This window comes from Pelophylax lessonae (genome assembly GCF_965119305.1).
Source record: "Pelophylax lessonae genome assembly, chromosome: 3".
Classification (NCBI taxonomy): domain Eukaryota; kingdom Metazoa; phylum Chordata; class Amphibia; order Anura; family Ranidae; genus Pelophylax; species Pelophylax lessonae.
Window position 1 is genome coordinate 336,428,411 of NC_138770.1, and position 17,789 is coordinate 336,446,199.

General features: G+C 37.7%; 1 protein-coding gene across 3 annotated transcripts in view; it reads right to left on the bottom strand.

The window, feature by feature from the left end:
- Positions 1-17,789, bottom strand: part of KHDRBS2 (KH RNA binding domain containing, signal transduction associated 2) — a 362,102-nt gene that overhangs the window by 122,205 nt on the left and 222,108 nt on the right. For all 3 annotated transcript variants that reach the window (XR_014225082.1, XR_014225083.1, XM_082252045.1), the window contains one exon: positions 4,143-4,289. Coding sequence is in view for 1 of the 3 variants with exons in the window: in XM_082252045.1 (XP_082108171.1) it covers positions 4,143-4,289 (147 nt within the window). In the remaining 2 variants the exon portion in view is untranslated. The remainder of the gene's footprint in view (positions 1-4,142; positions 4,290-17,789) is intronic.

Sequence of the window (17,789 nt, forward strand, 5' to 3'; positions counted from 1 at the left end):
TCAGTGCCGCCTATCAGTGCCTATAAGGGCCACCTATCAGTGCCACCTCATCTTTTAAGCCTCATTGGTACAGACTCATCAGTGCCCATCAATGCAGCCTCACCAGTGCTCTTCTATGCAACCTTGTTAGTGCCCACAAGTGCAGCCTCATCAGTGCCCATCAGGACAGCCTATCAGTACCCATCAGGACAGCCTATAAGTGCCCATCAGTGGAGCCTATTGGTGCCCATCACTGCAGCCTCATTAGTGCACATTAGTGAAGAAAAAAAAATACGTATTTGCAAAATGTTATAACAGAAACTATGAAAAACTTTTTTTTCAAAATGGTTAATCTTTTTTATTTGTTTAGCAAAAAATAAAACAGCATTTGGGATTAAATACTACCAAAAGAAAGCTGTATCTGTCTCAAAAAAGTTTTAAAATTTTAATTTGGGTAAAATGTTGCATGACTGCGCAATTGTCATTCAAAATGAAACAGCGCTGAAAGTTGAAAATTAGCAGGAAGCAGTTGAAAATGTCCAGTATTAAAGTGGTTAAACTCAGCTAGACAGACCATTTTTGCAATTTTTCCATTGCTTTTTTATTTTTTCCTCACAGCTTTCAGAGTTTGTAAAAGACCCCCAAACCAATACATTTTGTGAAAGCACATGACCGGTAGAACAAAAAGCAGAAGGAGGAAAGTCTAGTCCATATGGCGTATGGACCTGACCAGCTGGCAGCGAAAGGGTTAGAGGGGTTACCTTCTTATTGTGCAAATGTATCCAAACATTCTTGACAATTATCAGATACCTCTTTTTAACAATGATATGCCTCACCTAGTTGTACAAATCAAACTGATAGTTTTGTTGACTATATCTAATTTTTTATGATAAACCCCCTTTTAAGTGTATGTAAGGCAAATGTTGAAATATAATAACTGATAGCTTGCCACTGGTAAAAACATTATGTACAGCCATTTTTTTGTTGTGAGTTTTTTCCCTCTATTTTATTACTGAGAACTATGGACTGATCATCCAACACATAGGGGGGGTTGATTTAATAAAGACAAATAAGCTGTTCACTTTGAAAGGAATTTTGACTTTGCAAGGGTAATTTCCCCAGGTCTTAACAAAGGTGCTGAAATTTCATGTTGCAAGGTTTTCTCAACCATGTACAATAAAAAAAAAAAAAAAAAAAAAAAATGTTTTTGCCTAAAGAATAAGTTCACCTTTCTGAGCATGTATCTTGGTACAGTCATATTTAGAGAATCCTCACCCTGCACCTGCTGTCACATTTTGAAAAGGTGCCTGCTTAGCTGTGTCATTCATTCGCATTAATCTGTGTATGAAGAAACTACCACTGCAGCAGATGGACCTGTACATTGTATTTTGCATAGGCCATGAGCATGCTGATCAGCATCCTTACAAGCTGACAGCTCATACAGAAGAAAAGCTAGAGAGAGAGTGTGCAGGAGCCTGAAGCTGCCCCTGTGATCTGCAGATCATTGATGCAACACTTTCTGGGCTGCTGTTTAAAAAAAACAAATGCACATTTTTTAATTTGCAAAAATATGTGCATATATGTTTTTTTATTTTTATTTTTATTTTTTTTTAATGTATTATATATGATTTATTTGTAGTAGAGCTACAACTCATTCAATAAGCAAAGTGCAACTTCCCCTGCAATGTAAACCATCTATTTGCCTTTAGTAAATCAACCCCAGTGTGTCTGCATGATCTGTCTGTCTGTGTCTTTTTTTTAGGAGTCATTCCAGCCACACAGCTTTGAATAACAGAGTCGGCACAGGAACCTGTGTGCTATAAGATGTGCAAGGCTGTGAAAAAGATTTTCTTAAAAAATATATCTTAAAAACACTAAAAAAGCACAGAGCAATACAGCATCAATGATAATCATATGCTGGTATGTAATTTTGAATCAAAGTCTTATTTCTACTTGAAGCATCAATTAACCACTTTAGCCCCAGCCCCTGCAGATGTACTGCGGCAGGCTGGCGCTCCCAGGCAAAGTGATGTAAAATCACGGCGCTCGCCTGGGTGGACAGTCACTCCGCTGCAGTTGGAGTGAGAATAGGCTATGCAAAACGGTAGACTAAATCGCTAATATTGCGCTGAAATTGATATTAATAAAAACGTATAAAAACCAAATCAGTTTTTAGAGAAAAATCGAATATGGTTCATACGGCTGGGACTGTAATCTCATTACCCTTAAATATGAAATATAAAACATATAAGGAAGGAAATAAACAATAGTAAATAATAATCAAATAAACAGCAAGATATATTTACCACATTTAAGATGGCTGCTAGCTTAAAATTGTCGTTACCAGAGTCCTTAAGATGGCTGTCTTCACAAAATGGTGGCCAGTTAGGGAGGAGTTTCGTTTGGCGTCCTTCAAAGTTTCAGATAAATGATGGAGCAAGATGGAGTATGTATAGATGAGTATATGTATGGATGTAAGTAGCGTGTGTGTTGGAAGTGTAATGAGTGTTGTCGTAATGTATGTGTGTCCTATTACATCTGGGTTTCCCTTTTTATATTGTATTGAACAAAAGGACAGTAAAATTTACCATAAGCTGAACCCAGAAGGAGGAACTTTATCCCCATTGGTTGAGATTACTTAACCATTAACTGGTGAGGTCATTGGGCGACACCTCTACTGGTCATCCAGTATATTGGATATTAAAATTATATGATAAGTTCTTCATTTAAGAATAATCATAAAAACAACATACAAATCTGTCCATACTCTCACAGTACATACATGTCCATCTAATATCTCCATCATGTATCTAGGTAAGGATTGAACCTGGTAACGCCATTTAATAAGGATATATTATTAATACAATATATATAGTTATTTGGAAATGACTGATTTTACCCAGAGACTACATTTAGTAGCAGTCATCAAAGGGGGCAGTATTGTATTACTTAGATTTAATATATAGCATACAATTGCATATAATAGCAGTATTATTATACTGATAACCTTATGACCTGGCTGAGCAAAAGTAATTAAATCACTTGAATTCTGTCATATGCTGTCAGACTTTACGTCTGGCTTGTAGGATTTATATGGCTTAGCCCAGGCTGAAACAATTCTTATATAAAGACTCCCTCCACATGCCTTAAAATGAGGTAATTAGTTTCAAGACACATAAGTCCTTACACTAAAAAGAAATATTCTAGTATATATATATATATATATATATATATATATATATATATATATATATATATATCCAACATTATATAAATTCCAAGTTCACACTTACTATATCAATAATAAAACAATATATTATTGTTAATATACATCTTACACATGATGATGTTTTCTAAAATATATTTTTAAATGAACCATTAAAAAGAAATATACTGAACTTATTGTTCATTGTTATATACAGACAATCAAGAAGACATCATCCCCCCTTAAAACCTGGTGCCATCCTGGCTAGGCTTTTATCAGGTGAAATGTCAGAAAGTTCCATTATTTACGATTTAAAAAAATATAAAGAAAATCTTCTGTTGACTTTTCAAGACTCTCTGTAAAGGCATCTTGCAAAAGAACATGAACTTTTAATCACCCCTATACAAGATGGATGCTATGCTGTTCAGAATTTCTCTGTATAGGACTGAATATACATGGCCTTTATAATTCCATTTTTCTTTTATTTAATCTCCCCAATAATCCTGACAAAATACATGTGGACTGTACATCTAAATTAGCTCTATTAGATAACTAGATATGTTAAGGATCCATTATTTTAGTTTTGAAGATGTAAATTGACCCTACTTAGAATTTACTACAAGTGAAATTGCTATAGGAGAGTCTAAGGCTCTTTTAACACAAGTGTCAGTTCTTATAATAGAATACATCTTATCAAATTTTGAACTGTAGTAGGATATGTAAGGGGATACTTTGATTATAGTCACATGAGTTTGGTAATGTATATTAGCAGTGAAAAAAATAAAATAATGTTTTAAAAAGATTGACAAGTTGTACATGTAATGCCTTGTTGTGCTGCTGGTAAATTCTTGTATTCAACAAAAACATAACACAATTTATCGTACAGCCCTTCATAGATAAAATATGATGATGGTATAAATGCTATGAATTATGAACCTGACAAATAGCTAACACTTACCGGAACAAGGAATTTTTTAATCTCTTCCAAAGCATGACTCATACGTGAATAAGCTTCTCCCGGCGGAGCAAACACTTCAATTAATACATGGAGTTCATCACTCAAGTGTGTATATTTTGCCTCTCCACTCTTCCTTAATTCTTCTTCCTGAAAGATGGCATGTATATAAATGAGTTCTTCTGTTCTGAATTGATTTACAACCAAAGAACACCCATAAATAGACCAGCTTCAAAAAAGTATGCTATAGACAGAGAAGAGAGTCTTTGTTGTAACATTTTTTTATTTAGATTACTAAAATACTGTTACTTATCTGCTACTCTAATGCATCATTAAAATATTTTCATTAAAGTACCTGGCATGTAAATGTAAAGAATATAAAGAACTCCAAGGCCATAATACCTGCTAAACCATATGTCAAAATAACAGCAGATGACATTAAAGACTATCTCTTCCCCTCTGAAAGAATTGCTATAGGAGAAGAAAGGCAGTAACCACAGAGGGTGCTGGTTGGTTGTACCTTTTCTAACTGGTGAAGGCCAAAAAGCTTACATTGATCTGGAACCTGATGGCATGAGTAATGGCATGAGTAAATTAGGGAAAACAGTCTGTAGTATATTGCTCCCTACAGGTGTAACTAATGAAGAGGCAAATCACTTATTTCTACAGTCACTTTGGAGCTCTGTAGACTGTTCAAAATCTCACACCACTGAACCTTAGTCTAGCATCTCCAAACCAATGGTCTGCTAGGAAAAATGTAATAAGACCCTTAAAAGCGTGTTAACAAAAAGTGGTAGACAAAATTGGAAGAGTTGAGGTTTTCTTTTATTGCATTGCATCATGTTTGCATTTCAAAATGTTCCTCAGTCATCTTCGGGTTACTTACCTTTTGAGTTACATTATGTTAGGCATCCCAGGGATTGCTAGATGTAACAAAAAAACGTGGGGGATGAGACCACACCCTACGGAAGCATCATTGAGTATATCTCGTTAATACAAGACAGTATTTCAGCTGATTTCAGGCTTGTACAAAACCAAATGAAGCAGGAATTTGAGAAAGGGATAAAAAAAAACTGTAGTGCCAAAGTGCATAACATTAACTCAGGAGATAAGGAACTAGTTTTAGTCACCAGAGTTGAAAGCAAATTCCTGGTAAAAAGGCAGGGTTAATTTAGAATCATTAGGGAATAGGGGAAGTAAACTATAAAATCCATCAGTTGGAGAAAAATCAACTATAACAAATCCATTGTGTTAATCTTATAAAGCCATGGAGGGACAGGGAAACTCTGGTGGCTGCACAGTCATCTCAAAAAGATATATCTAACATATATCTAAAACACCTAAAGTAACAGTAGCTGAAATGTTATCAGTGGCTCAAAGAAAAGAGGCTTGAGATAAAGTGCTTGTGATAAAAAATAGGGATTTCTTTGTTAAGACACTTGGTCTTACCACAGTTATTCAAAATTAAATAGTTACTGTACCGAGTGACTGGGTAAATGTAAAGCTGAATAGAATACCCAAACATAGGCGAGAAGTGATCACAGAAGAAATAAGAAAATGCTAGAATTGGGAGTGACAGAGGAATCCCACAGTGACTGGTCAAATCTGATAATATTTGTTATAAACTAGATGGAAGAGTAAGATTTTGCAATTTGGAAATATTATAAGCGTTTCCAAATTTGATGCTTACTTGATGCCGCAGGTTTGCGAAATTATTGACAGGTTAGAAACTGTGAGATATACAGCCACTCAAGATCCAATGGATATACAGCCATTCAAGATCTAATGGGCTACTGACCAGTATCTCTTCCTGAAACTGACAGAGACAGAAACTGAAAGAAAAAAAAAAAACACCCATTCTTCATCCCAGGGGGTGGTCCCAGCATACCAGGCTATCTTTTGGCTTATAAGGGGTCCTACCCCAATCTAACAAATTATTTATAGGACTTTAGAGACTCATTACCAATATGCTACAGCTTAAAAGGATGACATAGTCAGCAATATTCTAGATTGGGAGACACGTCTGTTATGAATGCAAGCAGTAGTGGACTCCTTCAGAAAAGCAGGACTCATAGCAAGACCAGAAAATGCTCCATTGGTCTGACAGAAATGCCTGGGATCCATTATTCGTAGGAGCTGAAAATTGGTCTGGGCAGGAAGGGGGTGAAGATGCCCAGTATTTTTAAATTTAGTAAACTAAAGGAAAATTCCTTTTCAATGTGAAAATTTTTTTGAAAAGTGAACAGCCTATTTGTTTTTAGAAAATCAACACCTTTATGTCCTAATGTTTAAATCCCCTGTAAGAATACTGTCCGCAAAGCCCTACAGCAATCAGATCCAACCCAACATTTTTAGTCATGATCTTGAATTTAGATGGGGCAACAGAAATATTATTTATTTAAAAAATAAAACATGCCAGTCTTTTGTTGAATACCATATGAATATTGCACATGAAACCTTAGGAACAAGTTTTGGGGAGAAATTGATGCTTAGGGAAACTCAATCTTCTATTATCCTATCAGTCATCACACGCTTCCCTACTATGCTTCAGAGGCTGTTGTCAAACCTTGTTACTATATTAGGTGGACCTATTCTAAAAAGTCTAGAGATTCTGGATAAGAACACACTGTTTTATAAGCTAATTTACTTAGATAAATCTTTTTTTTTTTTACTAAATTTTATTTATTTCTGATTTTTTCACATACATTTCTTATACATTCATGTTTTCATGTATTATTTACATTATAACAGAGGTTAAGGTTTATAGCTTCAATAACTTTCCCGCTATGGGGAGGGTACAAAAAAAAAGAAAGGCAAAACAATATCACTGAGAAATAATCTCATCTTACGTATTCCCCCAATTAGCTGGTCCATTTGTATACTTTTAACCATCGGACCTCTCTTTTACTACTCTGAGAAACCATGAGGCAACAACTAGACAAGACACTAAACACTAAACTAGAAAAACAAACAAACAAAAAAAAAAAAAAAAAAAAAAAAGGGGGGGAAGGGGGGGATAGAAGGACCCATGGGGGGGGGGGAAGAAGAGCGAAAGGAACAAACAAAGAGGGAGTTCTCCCTAAATATGGGGTTCCCCTTAACTCCTAAGCCTTCATACTGGATTCTGCTCTCTCGAGACTATATACTCATTCCATCCATTCCATATTGCTTTATATTTTTCTATTTTATGGTTGGCGTTCAGTACCAGATTTTCTAGTTTGTTAATCTCTTCCACCTTATTAATCCACATATTTACGTCTGGTGGTTCCTCTTTTTTCCACTTTAAGGGAATGCACATTTTCGCTGCGTTAAGTAAATAAGGTATTATTGAATTTTTGTATTGTTTAGATGGAATGCTAGTTTTGTGAAGGAGGAAGAGGGCTGGGTCCATTGTCAGCTGATATTCTGTCAGGGTTTGTGTAATTTCATAAATCTGTTTCCAAAATTTTTCCATTTTGGGACATAGCCAAAATATGTGTAACAATGTTCCCCTTCCCTCTCCACATCTCCAACATCTATCTGTGTTTATTGGTACTATTTTATGCATTTTAACTGGGGTTTGGTACCATCTTGACCGTAATTTGTAATTCATCTCTTGTATTTTTGTACTAATAGATGTTGAATGGGCCAACTGGAACATCCGCTTTTTCTCTACGTCTGAGAAAGTCTTATTTAATTCCTTCTCCCATTCATTCATATATAGTAATTGGCGGCTATCTCCGTTGTCCCCCAACATCGAGTACAGTTTGGAAATGGAATGTGATAGTATCCCTTTTTGTACGCAAGTCTCTTCAAATTTTGTATATTGTAATGTCACCTCGTTGGGCTTTGGTAGAGTCCCCAGGAAATGTCTAAGCTGAATCGCTCTCCATCTATCCAAATCTTTTAATACATCCTATAGAGCACTTATTAAATACCCATATTCTGGACATTTAAAGCATATAACATCAATCTGGGTTTATTTCCCTTTCTTCTTTTGCTTCAGTGCTCTTTTTTTCTTCGTTGCATTATACCCTTGTGTTTTCTTCCTGATAATCTTTTTTGAGAGATATATTGTTGTGGTTGCTGGGCTCCCAAGGCCATGATTTTCACCCCTGGAGCTTTCTAGTCTGATAATTACATTTTCCTTATATACCTCAGTTTTTAATAAAATATTGAAATCCTTTATTTGAGTGCCTAAAATGTATATGCTATATTTGTATACAATCAGTCTTGCATATTTAATTGTCTGTCATTTCATATGTGTTTGGCTTATTATTAACACTATTCCAACGTTATACTTATATTCTATCTGTAGCTTACATTAGGACCTGGCCAACAACTCCTAAAATTAGGTTTGCATAGCATAATACAAGGAAAATGGAGTGCTCCCCCCTTTTTTTTTTTAATGCTATTTTATGACTAGCTGGTAGTTTTGGAAGAGGTGGTATTTTTTGGGAAACTGATGCCCATGGTTTTTAAATATTAAAATGGGATTTAGAGTAGTTGTTGTTCATTTTACAAATGATTGGAAATTTAAAGTGATCTTTTTTTTATTATTCATTATTCACTTGAACATACACTTTACGAGGTGAACATACACTCTGTAAAGTGATCATTTACTTTGTCAAATATATAGTCTCTACTCCTTTAGTAAGTCATCCCCAATGAAGGTAGGGAGGGCCATGACTGCACTGATTCTAACATTATCACATAGAATTTTGAAACTGTTCTGCTAGGTAACAATTTTCAGCTTTTCTAACAGTGTGACATACTCATCGTGGCACAGGGAGATTTTTTCTAACTTGTTGCAGAGTGAAATAAATTACAGTGCATTGTGTCACTGTCTGGCAAGAGTTATAAAATATGCAACAAAGTATTTGTATGCCAAGATTTCTTTTTTTTATTTAATTAGAAATAAACAATATATATGTTGTGTAGAAAGAATAGCTTACTTTCAACACACAGGTAATTTATAATTTGTTGTGTGCATGAGCAACAAACAACACATTTCTTCTCTTTGCAAGTTAAACCTGATTTGAGAAAAAGCTAAAAATAGGCACTCTAAGATATAGCCCTAATATCATATGAATATGTGAGAAAAGTAGCTTAGAAAGGGTGGGAGTATGCCGGTAAAGTACCTACTGGAAACACTGAGATTAACCACTTTAAGACCGGAAGATTTTCCTGCTTAATTACCAGGCCCTATTTTGCGATTCAGCACTGTGTTACTTTAATGGACAATTGCGCAGTCGTGCAACGTTGCACCCAAATAAAATTGACGTCTTTTTTTTTCCCACAAATAGAGCTTTCTTTTGGTAGTATTTAATCACCTGTGCAATTTTTATTTTTTAGGCTATAAACAAAAAAAGAACGACAATTTTGAAAGAAAAAAAAAACAATATTTTTTACTTTCTGCTATATAACATTCCCCCCAAAAAAATTAAAAAATCTAATTTTTTTAACATTTTAGGCCAATTTGTTTTCTGCTACATATTTTTGGTAAAAAAAAAAAAAAAAATCGCAACAAGCATATTTTGATTGGTTTGCACAAAAGTTATTGTGTCTACTAACTACGGGAACAATTTATGACATTTTTATTGTTTTTTTTTTTACTAGTAATGGCGGCGATCTGCATTTGTTTTGCGGTACTGTGACATTGCGGCAGACAGATCGGACCCCTAACTGAAATTTTTGACACTTTTGGGGGTACCAGTGACATTACTACAGTAATCAGTGCTAAAAATATGCACTGTTACTGTAATAATGCCATTGGCAGGGAAGGGGTTATTACTATTGGTTATCAAGGGGTTAAATGTAAGTTTAGGCGAGTGATTCTAACTGTGGGGGGGTTGGGCTTGTGAGATGATCATAGAGACATGTGATCCTATATAGCAGGATCACATAGTCTCTGTGATCATTGCAGGGAGAAGGACTGACGGCTGTGTTTACATCAGCCGACCATACTTCTATGTCAGTGAGGAGAGATCGCCGGTGTCAGGCGGCAATCAGAGCCACCTGACACACGTACTGGCTCCTCGGCTGACGAGTGGAGGCGGGAGAGTGCCGCCGGCGGCGCGTGCTCGCCCCCTAGCCTCCTGAGAGCGAGCGACGTAGAGCTACGTCGGTTCACCGGCTGCCTGCCGCAGTAAATCTGTGGCGGGCGGTCGTAAAGTGGTTAAAAACCTGATTTGTACTCAACCACCCAACACAACAAATATTGTGTATGAATATAACCAATACTCACTGGGCTGCAAATAATTATCTTTAATAGTTCAAAAAAATCACAGGACAAAGTGTCTGTGCAAAAATGCAAATCATTAAAATGGTACGAAAAAAATCGCATCACACACACACCTAAAAAATTCCTAAACCTGATTTGAACTGAATCTTTTTTTTTTTTTTTTTCAAAATGATTTTTATTAAGTTTCAAAAGATAAAAAAACGCAAGGAACAAGGAAGGCAAATGGCATGGCAATGCATCAGATGAATTCAACATGAAATATACATTGGATATAATCAGACATTCTCAATGACAATAAGTCATAACAGCTCAAGTAGGTGACCAAAATTCCCAATACTGTGTAAATCTGGACATGGAGAGGGAGTTAGTCGATATTGCTTTCTCAAATTTATAATTCCCGTGTAACAAGGATGTCACGTCCGACAAATTTGGAGAATCTATAGATCTCCAGTTCCGTAGGATAATTGACCTAGCGCCAAGAGTACATGGTCTATAATGATGCGGAATGGTTTCAATACCTAGGTTCAGTACGGCAAGGGCTGGAGTTGGTTTAATCAGACAGCCAGTGTGAGTCGCCATATATTTAAATAACTGACTCCAAAAGCTGGTAAGGGATGGGCATGACCAGAGAGTATGGAGAAACATGCCCACCTGGCCACAACCTCTCCAACAAAGTTGAGAATAGGATGACGAGAAGCCCGCCAGTCGGTAGGGAGTATAGTACCACCTGTTGACTATTTTTAGCATCATCTCCCAATGATTGACACAATGAGTGTGAGCAGTGGAAGAGGACATTGCCAGTTTCCATTGGGATATGGTAAAACTTGTCCTAAGGTCCCTGTCCCATTTAAACATCTGAGTCGACTTGTAGAACTTCTCATCATCCAGTAGTATATGGTAGTATTGAGATAGCCTGGGGGGTGGCCTGCACTGAGATTCTAAAAGATCCCAGAGCCTGCCATCCACCAGTATTGTCTGCAGGGGGTGCAATGTTAGAAAGTGATGGATACGAAATACGTGAAAAAGAAGTGACTGTGGAAGGGTGTACTTAGCCATCAAGTCCGTAGGGGAGAGTAGAGATGCCCCTTGATAAAATTGCTCTATTAACGTTACATTTCTGGAGTGAAAGGGGCGAAGCGGCAGATCAGGAATATGTGTGGCCAGTAACGCAAGCGGAATTTTCTGCAAAGGGAGGATGTCACGGTCCTAGACAGAGGATACCGACTTGCGCCATGCCCGAACCGAAGCTTGCATTGTGGGGGGCAAACGCAACATGTCCCATTTGAACTGAATCTTGAATCTGTTTACTTTGGGTTTTAAATATAATTTGAAATCCTAAAGTGCATGAAGGTCAAATGAGGCATGATCATGTAATCAGATGACCAATTTAACAATTATTCAGTGCTTATGTCAGGGGTCAGCAACCTACAGCCTGCGTCCCAGTGCCTGTGCTTTAATAATAAAAATGCCGCTATGGACCTGATTTCTGAGCGCTGTCCGGCGCTCACATGACCGGCTGGCTCTCCCCTCTCCCAATCTAGCAGCTAGAGCGGGAGGGGCTGAGGGTGACCTGCTGACATCAGCAGGGAGCGGAGGAGGAGGGACCCACCCAGTCATGTGAGCACAGAGTGGGGCTTGGAAATCAGGTATATAGTGGTATTTTATTAATAAAGCACAGGCATTGGGACATTTGTCATTGGCAAACAGGGACATTTGTGAAAACACAACAAAGTGGCTTAAGTAGTATCTTAAGTAGCTGCGCGGGGGGGGGGGGGCTAAGTAATATGCATGGGGTGTGTGTAGGGAGGCTGTGTAATATGCAGGGAGGGCTGTGTAATGTAACAGAGGTGTCCAGAGGTGCAGGGGGCTGTGTACTATAAAGGGGCCAGAGGTGCGGGGGCTGTGTAATGTAAAGGGGGCCAGAGGTGCAGGGGCTGTGTAATGTTATCTATATTTACTAGCAGGTAAATGCGGCGCTCAACGCTTTCACATGCATTGAATCCGGCCCTTAAGTGGAAAAAGGTTGCTGACACCTAGCTTTTGTGCAGGGTTTATTAAAGGAGAACTAGTATTATTATTAACAAGTTCCAGTCCAAGACAATTCTGACATTTCTGTCATACATGTAAAAATTAGCATTTTTTGTTAGAAAATTACTTGGAGCCCTCAAACACTATAAAATAAGCATGGATTCTGGAGAATACAAATTTATTCATTGCAATTTTTTTATATTGCATAATGTTTGTTTATCAAACACAATTTTTTTTAGGAAAAAACACACTTTAACATAAATGATGATGTTACACCAAGTAAACAGATATCCAACATTTCACGCTTTAAAATTGCATACGACCATGGAATGGCGCCAAACTATGGTACCTAAAAATCTCTATTAGTGACGCTTTAAAAGCCTTTACAGTTTACCAGTGTAGAGTTACAGAGGAAGTCTGGCACTAGAATTAGTGCTCTTGCATGTGAGTGCGGAGGGATGGGGGCAATTTTTTTTAATTATTTATTTTTTAATTATTTATTTTATTTTTATCCTTACACTCTTTTTTTTTTTTTTTCTTTTAATCAACTTTATTGCTATCAGAAGGGATAAACAGCATAGCTTGTGATAGCATGGACCATGAAAAGTCATCTTAATTAAGAAATATCCCACCCCATATCTCTCCTCTGGCCTCCAAAGCATCAGAATAAACCAAGCTCAGTTTGATCAGATGGCTTCACAAGCCACAAACAGCTTGTTTACACAAGACCAAAACCGGAAGTGATGAAGGCCTCATTGCATTTGGTTTTTGATGTCGCACAGTGGGAGGAATAACATTTTCATCAGTTTATCTCACTGTATGCCCAGGGTTGGATGCCACAGGTCGCATCCTTACTGGGCTCCAATATGACAGCAGTGGATCATGACTGTAGCTGCAGTCATGAGCCTGACATACCCACTTCAATCTGACACTGTTTATAGACAACAAACAGATGGGAAATGGTTAAAGTCTCATTTCTTTTTTTTTTTTTATTCTTTTTTTTTATTATAGTGTTCTGTCCCTCAGGGGACAGTAAAATGTGGTATAGCAAGGGGTGTGTGTGGTTCCTGCGCTGTCAGGGGTGAAATAGGTACCTTAATGCTGTACCACTGGTACTGATACTCAACAGTTAAACCAAATATATAGTGGGGGTAGTAGTGCGCTTTAAGGTAAAGGGTGAATGTGAAAAATGTGTATAAACATCAAATAAATATCAGGTGTTTGTGATGAACGTGGTTCAGAGATTCTGAAAGTTATATCTGTGGTGTCTCCTTAATAGGTGTATATAGACTTATTCCTGCTGAAAAAAAGTGCTATGTGCTTCAAACTACTGATCTAATATATAAATGCGTAAATACATAAATCGATGGATAAATAATATTCCTTTGAAGTGAATAAATTATTGTGACACGCATCTATCTATCTATCTATCTATCTATCTATCTATCTATCTATCTATCTATCTATCTATCTATCTATCTATCTATCTATCTATCTATCTATCTATCTATCTATCTATCTATCTATCTATCTATCTATCTATCTATCTCCTTGCTAGCTGCATTGTCAGATGGCACCCAGGAAGAATGGAAAAAATACATTTACTTTGCTCCCTGGCTAAACAGAGCACTATAATAATAAAAAAAAAGAGACTTCTTTTTTTGAAAAAAAAAATCACACTCTGCATAAATTAACCACTTGACCTCCGAGAGGTTTTATCCCCTTTATGACCAGACCGCTTTTTGCTATTCAATATTGCGTTACTGGAAATCGCTCGGGCATGCACTGTATGCAATTACAATTTTTTTTCTATTTTTTTCACACAAATAGAGCTTTTCTTTTGGTGGTATTTGATCACCACTGTTTATTTTATTTTTTTTTGCGTTATAAATGAAAAAAGACAGAAAAAAAACAAAATTTTCTACTTTCTATTTTGAAACATGTCCAATAAAATCAAATTTCTTCATAAATATAAGCCAAAATGTATTCTGCTACAGAATTTGGTTAAAAAAGAAAAAAAAACAAAACGCATATATACTGTGGAAGTGTGGCCCGGCTGCACAAAAACACATATAGGTACATGATTTTGTGCAGGGGTTCTCAGGATCAGACACAGCAGGAGCAAATCAGCGGGTCCGGCAGGCCGCAATGGCCGCTGGCCACTCAAGATTGTGCAGGGGAATGTTGGGAAAAGGGGGAAATAGGTTTCAAGGCCCCCCTTTTCCTCATGGGATCACCGCAGCCTGAGGGTTTCAAGGCTCCCCCTAGCAGGTGAGGGTGTGGTCTCATGGGGGGCTTATACCTGATAGGTAGGGGGCTTCGGAGGCTGCTAGAAGCTTCTGGAAGCCCCTTTGGGGTCTATAAATAATAGGTGCTGACTGGAATTGGCGCCAGACTTCGCGGGATGACACAAGCTGCAGAGCTCAGGCAAGAGAGCTATACTGTATAGCGGACGGCAATTCACCTCAAGAAATGAAGACTCTCCTCAGACAACTTATTGAGAGGGCTGAGGCAGAAGGTGGAGAAGCTTGGATTCGACAGTGCCTGAGCTTACCTGCGCAGCAAGAAGTGTTATGTGAAGAAGCCGGTGGAAGCAGTATGGCACCTCAAGCGGCTGAAGACAGCATTGAAAATGCAGACAGCGGAGCGGAGTCTGTGAGGGAAGAGGACATGACATGGAGGAAGGTACAGCAAGGCGGAGATAAAGGCGGTGCTGGAAGAGGCAGGAAGATGGAGCGTAAAGGAAGAGGCATGAGGAAGCCGTATAGCCAAAAATCAGTGCCCAGTAGGGCTGAAGAAAGAAGAGCGGCGGCAGAAGACAAGAAGAAGAGAGGCAGTGAGAGAAGAAGCAGGGCAGAGCAGAAGCCATTCATGTCCTGCTGGGAGGCGGGGACAAGGGTCAATTCACCTGAGCTTCAAAGAAGAAGTGAAGAACAGAGTTATGAATGGCAGGACGCTGTAGGTACTAACACAGGTCCTGGCCGGAAAAGAGCAGCTTCAATTAATGACACAGAGGTTTTGGAAGAGCAAGACAGGTTAAGTACTGGTGAGTGTGGGCAGCTAAATATTTTGTCTTCCCTGTCACCAACTTTGTTGCAGCTTGTAAATAACTTATCTACAGCCCCCACAGCTAGGAGGAGTGATGATTTTGCGTCAGTATGGTTAGGTGAAAGTGGGGCAACGAATACAAGGATAGAAAAGCTGCCAATTGAAGTAGCAACAAGTTCAGCTATAAAAAACGATATGGCTGTTAGAGACTCCTCATCTGCAGCATGCATGGAAATTATGCCTTGTATACTGTCTCCGCTTGGTTTTCATGTAGCATTGAGTACAAAAGAAAAGATATGGTGGAGAGAGTATATTGAATTGTTTTCATTACTCCCTAATCAAAAAGAATATTATTTTAAATCTGAAAAGGAGAAAAGCGAAGAGGATAAAAAGAAACCAATTCCAAGATCATTTAACAATTGGCTGCAAGCCTTTGTTACATTTTCCAGTATTTTATGTGAGAAGTTTCCTGAACTTAGTTCAGGTCTATTCCAACACATAGACATAATATTGGAAGCTTACCAAAACTTTGGTGGGTTTGGATGGTTTTTCTATGATGAGGCATATAGGCAAAAAATGGCGGTTCACTCTAATATGGGTTGGGGTAATAAGGATGTGGGTCTCTGGTTGAACCTATTTGTCCCACAGAGACCTGCTCTACCTCGATCGAACAGTGTAGCAGTGAGTAGCCAGGCTAGTGGATATAAAAAAGGTGTGTGTTTCGCATTTAATGACACACAATGCAAATGGCCGAATTCATGCAAATTTCGTCATGAATGTGCTTTTTGCACTTGTCCTCACCCTATAAGCAAATGCTTTAAAAAATTGGCTCAGCAATCAAGTAAGGATAATTTTCGAAAAAGCCAGAACGCCGGTGAAAGTGGAAAGCATGGAGCCATGGCTGTGCTAATATCCAGACCAGTTGACAGCACAGCTAATTAGACAAGGTTTTGCATTTGGTTTTAGTCTACCAATTTTTGATGGATTTGGTTGTAGTTGGGTAGAAAATTTAAAATCGGTGAAGGAGCTATCTGATATTGTTACGTGTAAATTAATAAAAGAATTACAGGAAGATAGAATAGCGGGTCCATTTATTTTTCCTCCATTTTCAAATTTTCGTTTGTCTCCGCTGGGGATCGTCCCTAAGAAGGAACAGGGAAAATATAGACTAATCCATCATCTATCTTACCCACGCAAATTTTCTCTGAACAACCAATTCAGGGATGATTTGTGCTCGGTTACATATGCTTCTTTTGAAGAAGCTATTGTCAAACTACAGAATGTAGGTCAGGCAGCGTTGATGGCAAAGGCCGATATAAAATCAGCATTTAGACTGTTACCCATAAACCCCGAAAGCTTCAATTCATTGGGTTTCCAATTCGAAGGTATGTACTTTTTTGACAAATGTTTACCAATGGGATGCTCAATTTCTTGCGCATATTTTGAGAATTTTTTGTCATTTGTGGAGTGGGTGGTAGCAAAAGAAGCAAGGTCTAGTAACTTAGTACACTATCTAGACGATTTCTTTTTCATAGGAAAACCTAACTCTCAGGATTGTGCCAGGTTATTATTAAAATTTTTTGAAGTGTGCGAGAAATTTGGCGTCCCATTGGCACATGATAAAACTGTATTCCCTACTACATGTATTGATTTTTTGGGAATAACGATAGATTCTGTAAGTATGGAATATAGATTACCTCTAGAAATAATTGAAAATATCTGTAGTACAATTCTGAAGGTAATGCGTCTTAAGAAGGTTTCTGTAAAAATGATGCAACAGTTATTGGGTTTGTTGGCATTTGCGACGAGGGTGCTTCCGATGGGGCGTATTTTCTCCCGCAGGATGTACCTAGCAATCGCAGGCTTAGCAAACCCTTATGCACACATCAGAGTTACAGCAGAAATAAAGGAAGACCTGTTAGTATGGTATAAATTTCTGGTAGAATTTAACGGTAGAGCAGCCTGGCAGGAAGAATTTATTGTCGACCAAGACTTTAAATTATATTCTGACGCTGCTGGATCTGTTGGTTTTGGGACAATATGGAGAACTCATTGGTGTGCTGCCAGATGGCCAGTAGCTTTGATTAAGAATGGTTTAGTAAAGAATATAGTGTTACTTGAATTATTTCCAATAATTGTAGCTATAGAAATATGGGGAACTTATTTTAAGAATAAGAGGATACTATGCTCTACGGACAACAAAGGAGTGTTGTATGCTCTAAACTGCCTATCATCTAGATCTAAGCCTGTGATTCGTTTGCTGAGGTATTTAGTGTATAAATGCTTGTGCCTTAATATATGGGTGAAAGCTCAGTATGTAAGAGGAAAAAGTAATGTAGTAGCTGATGCTT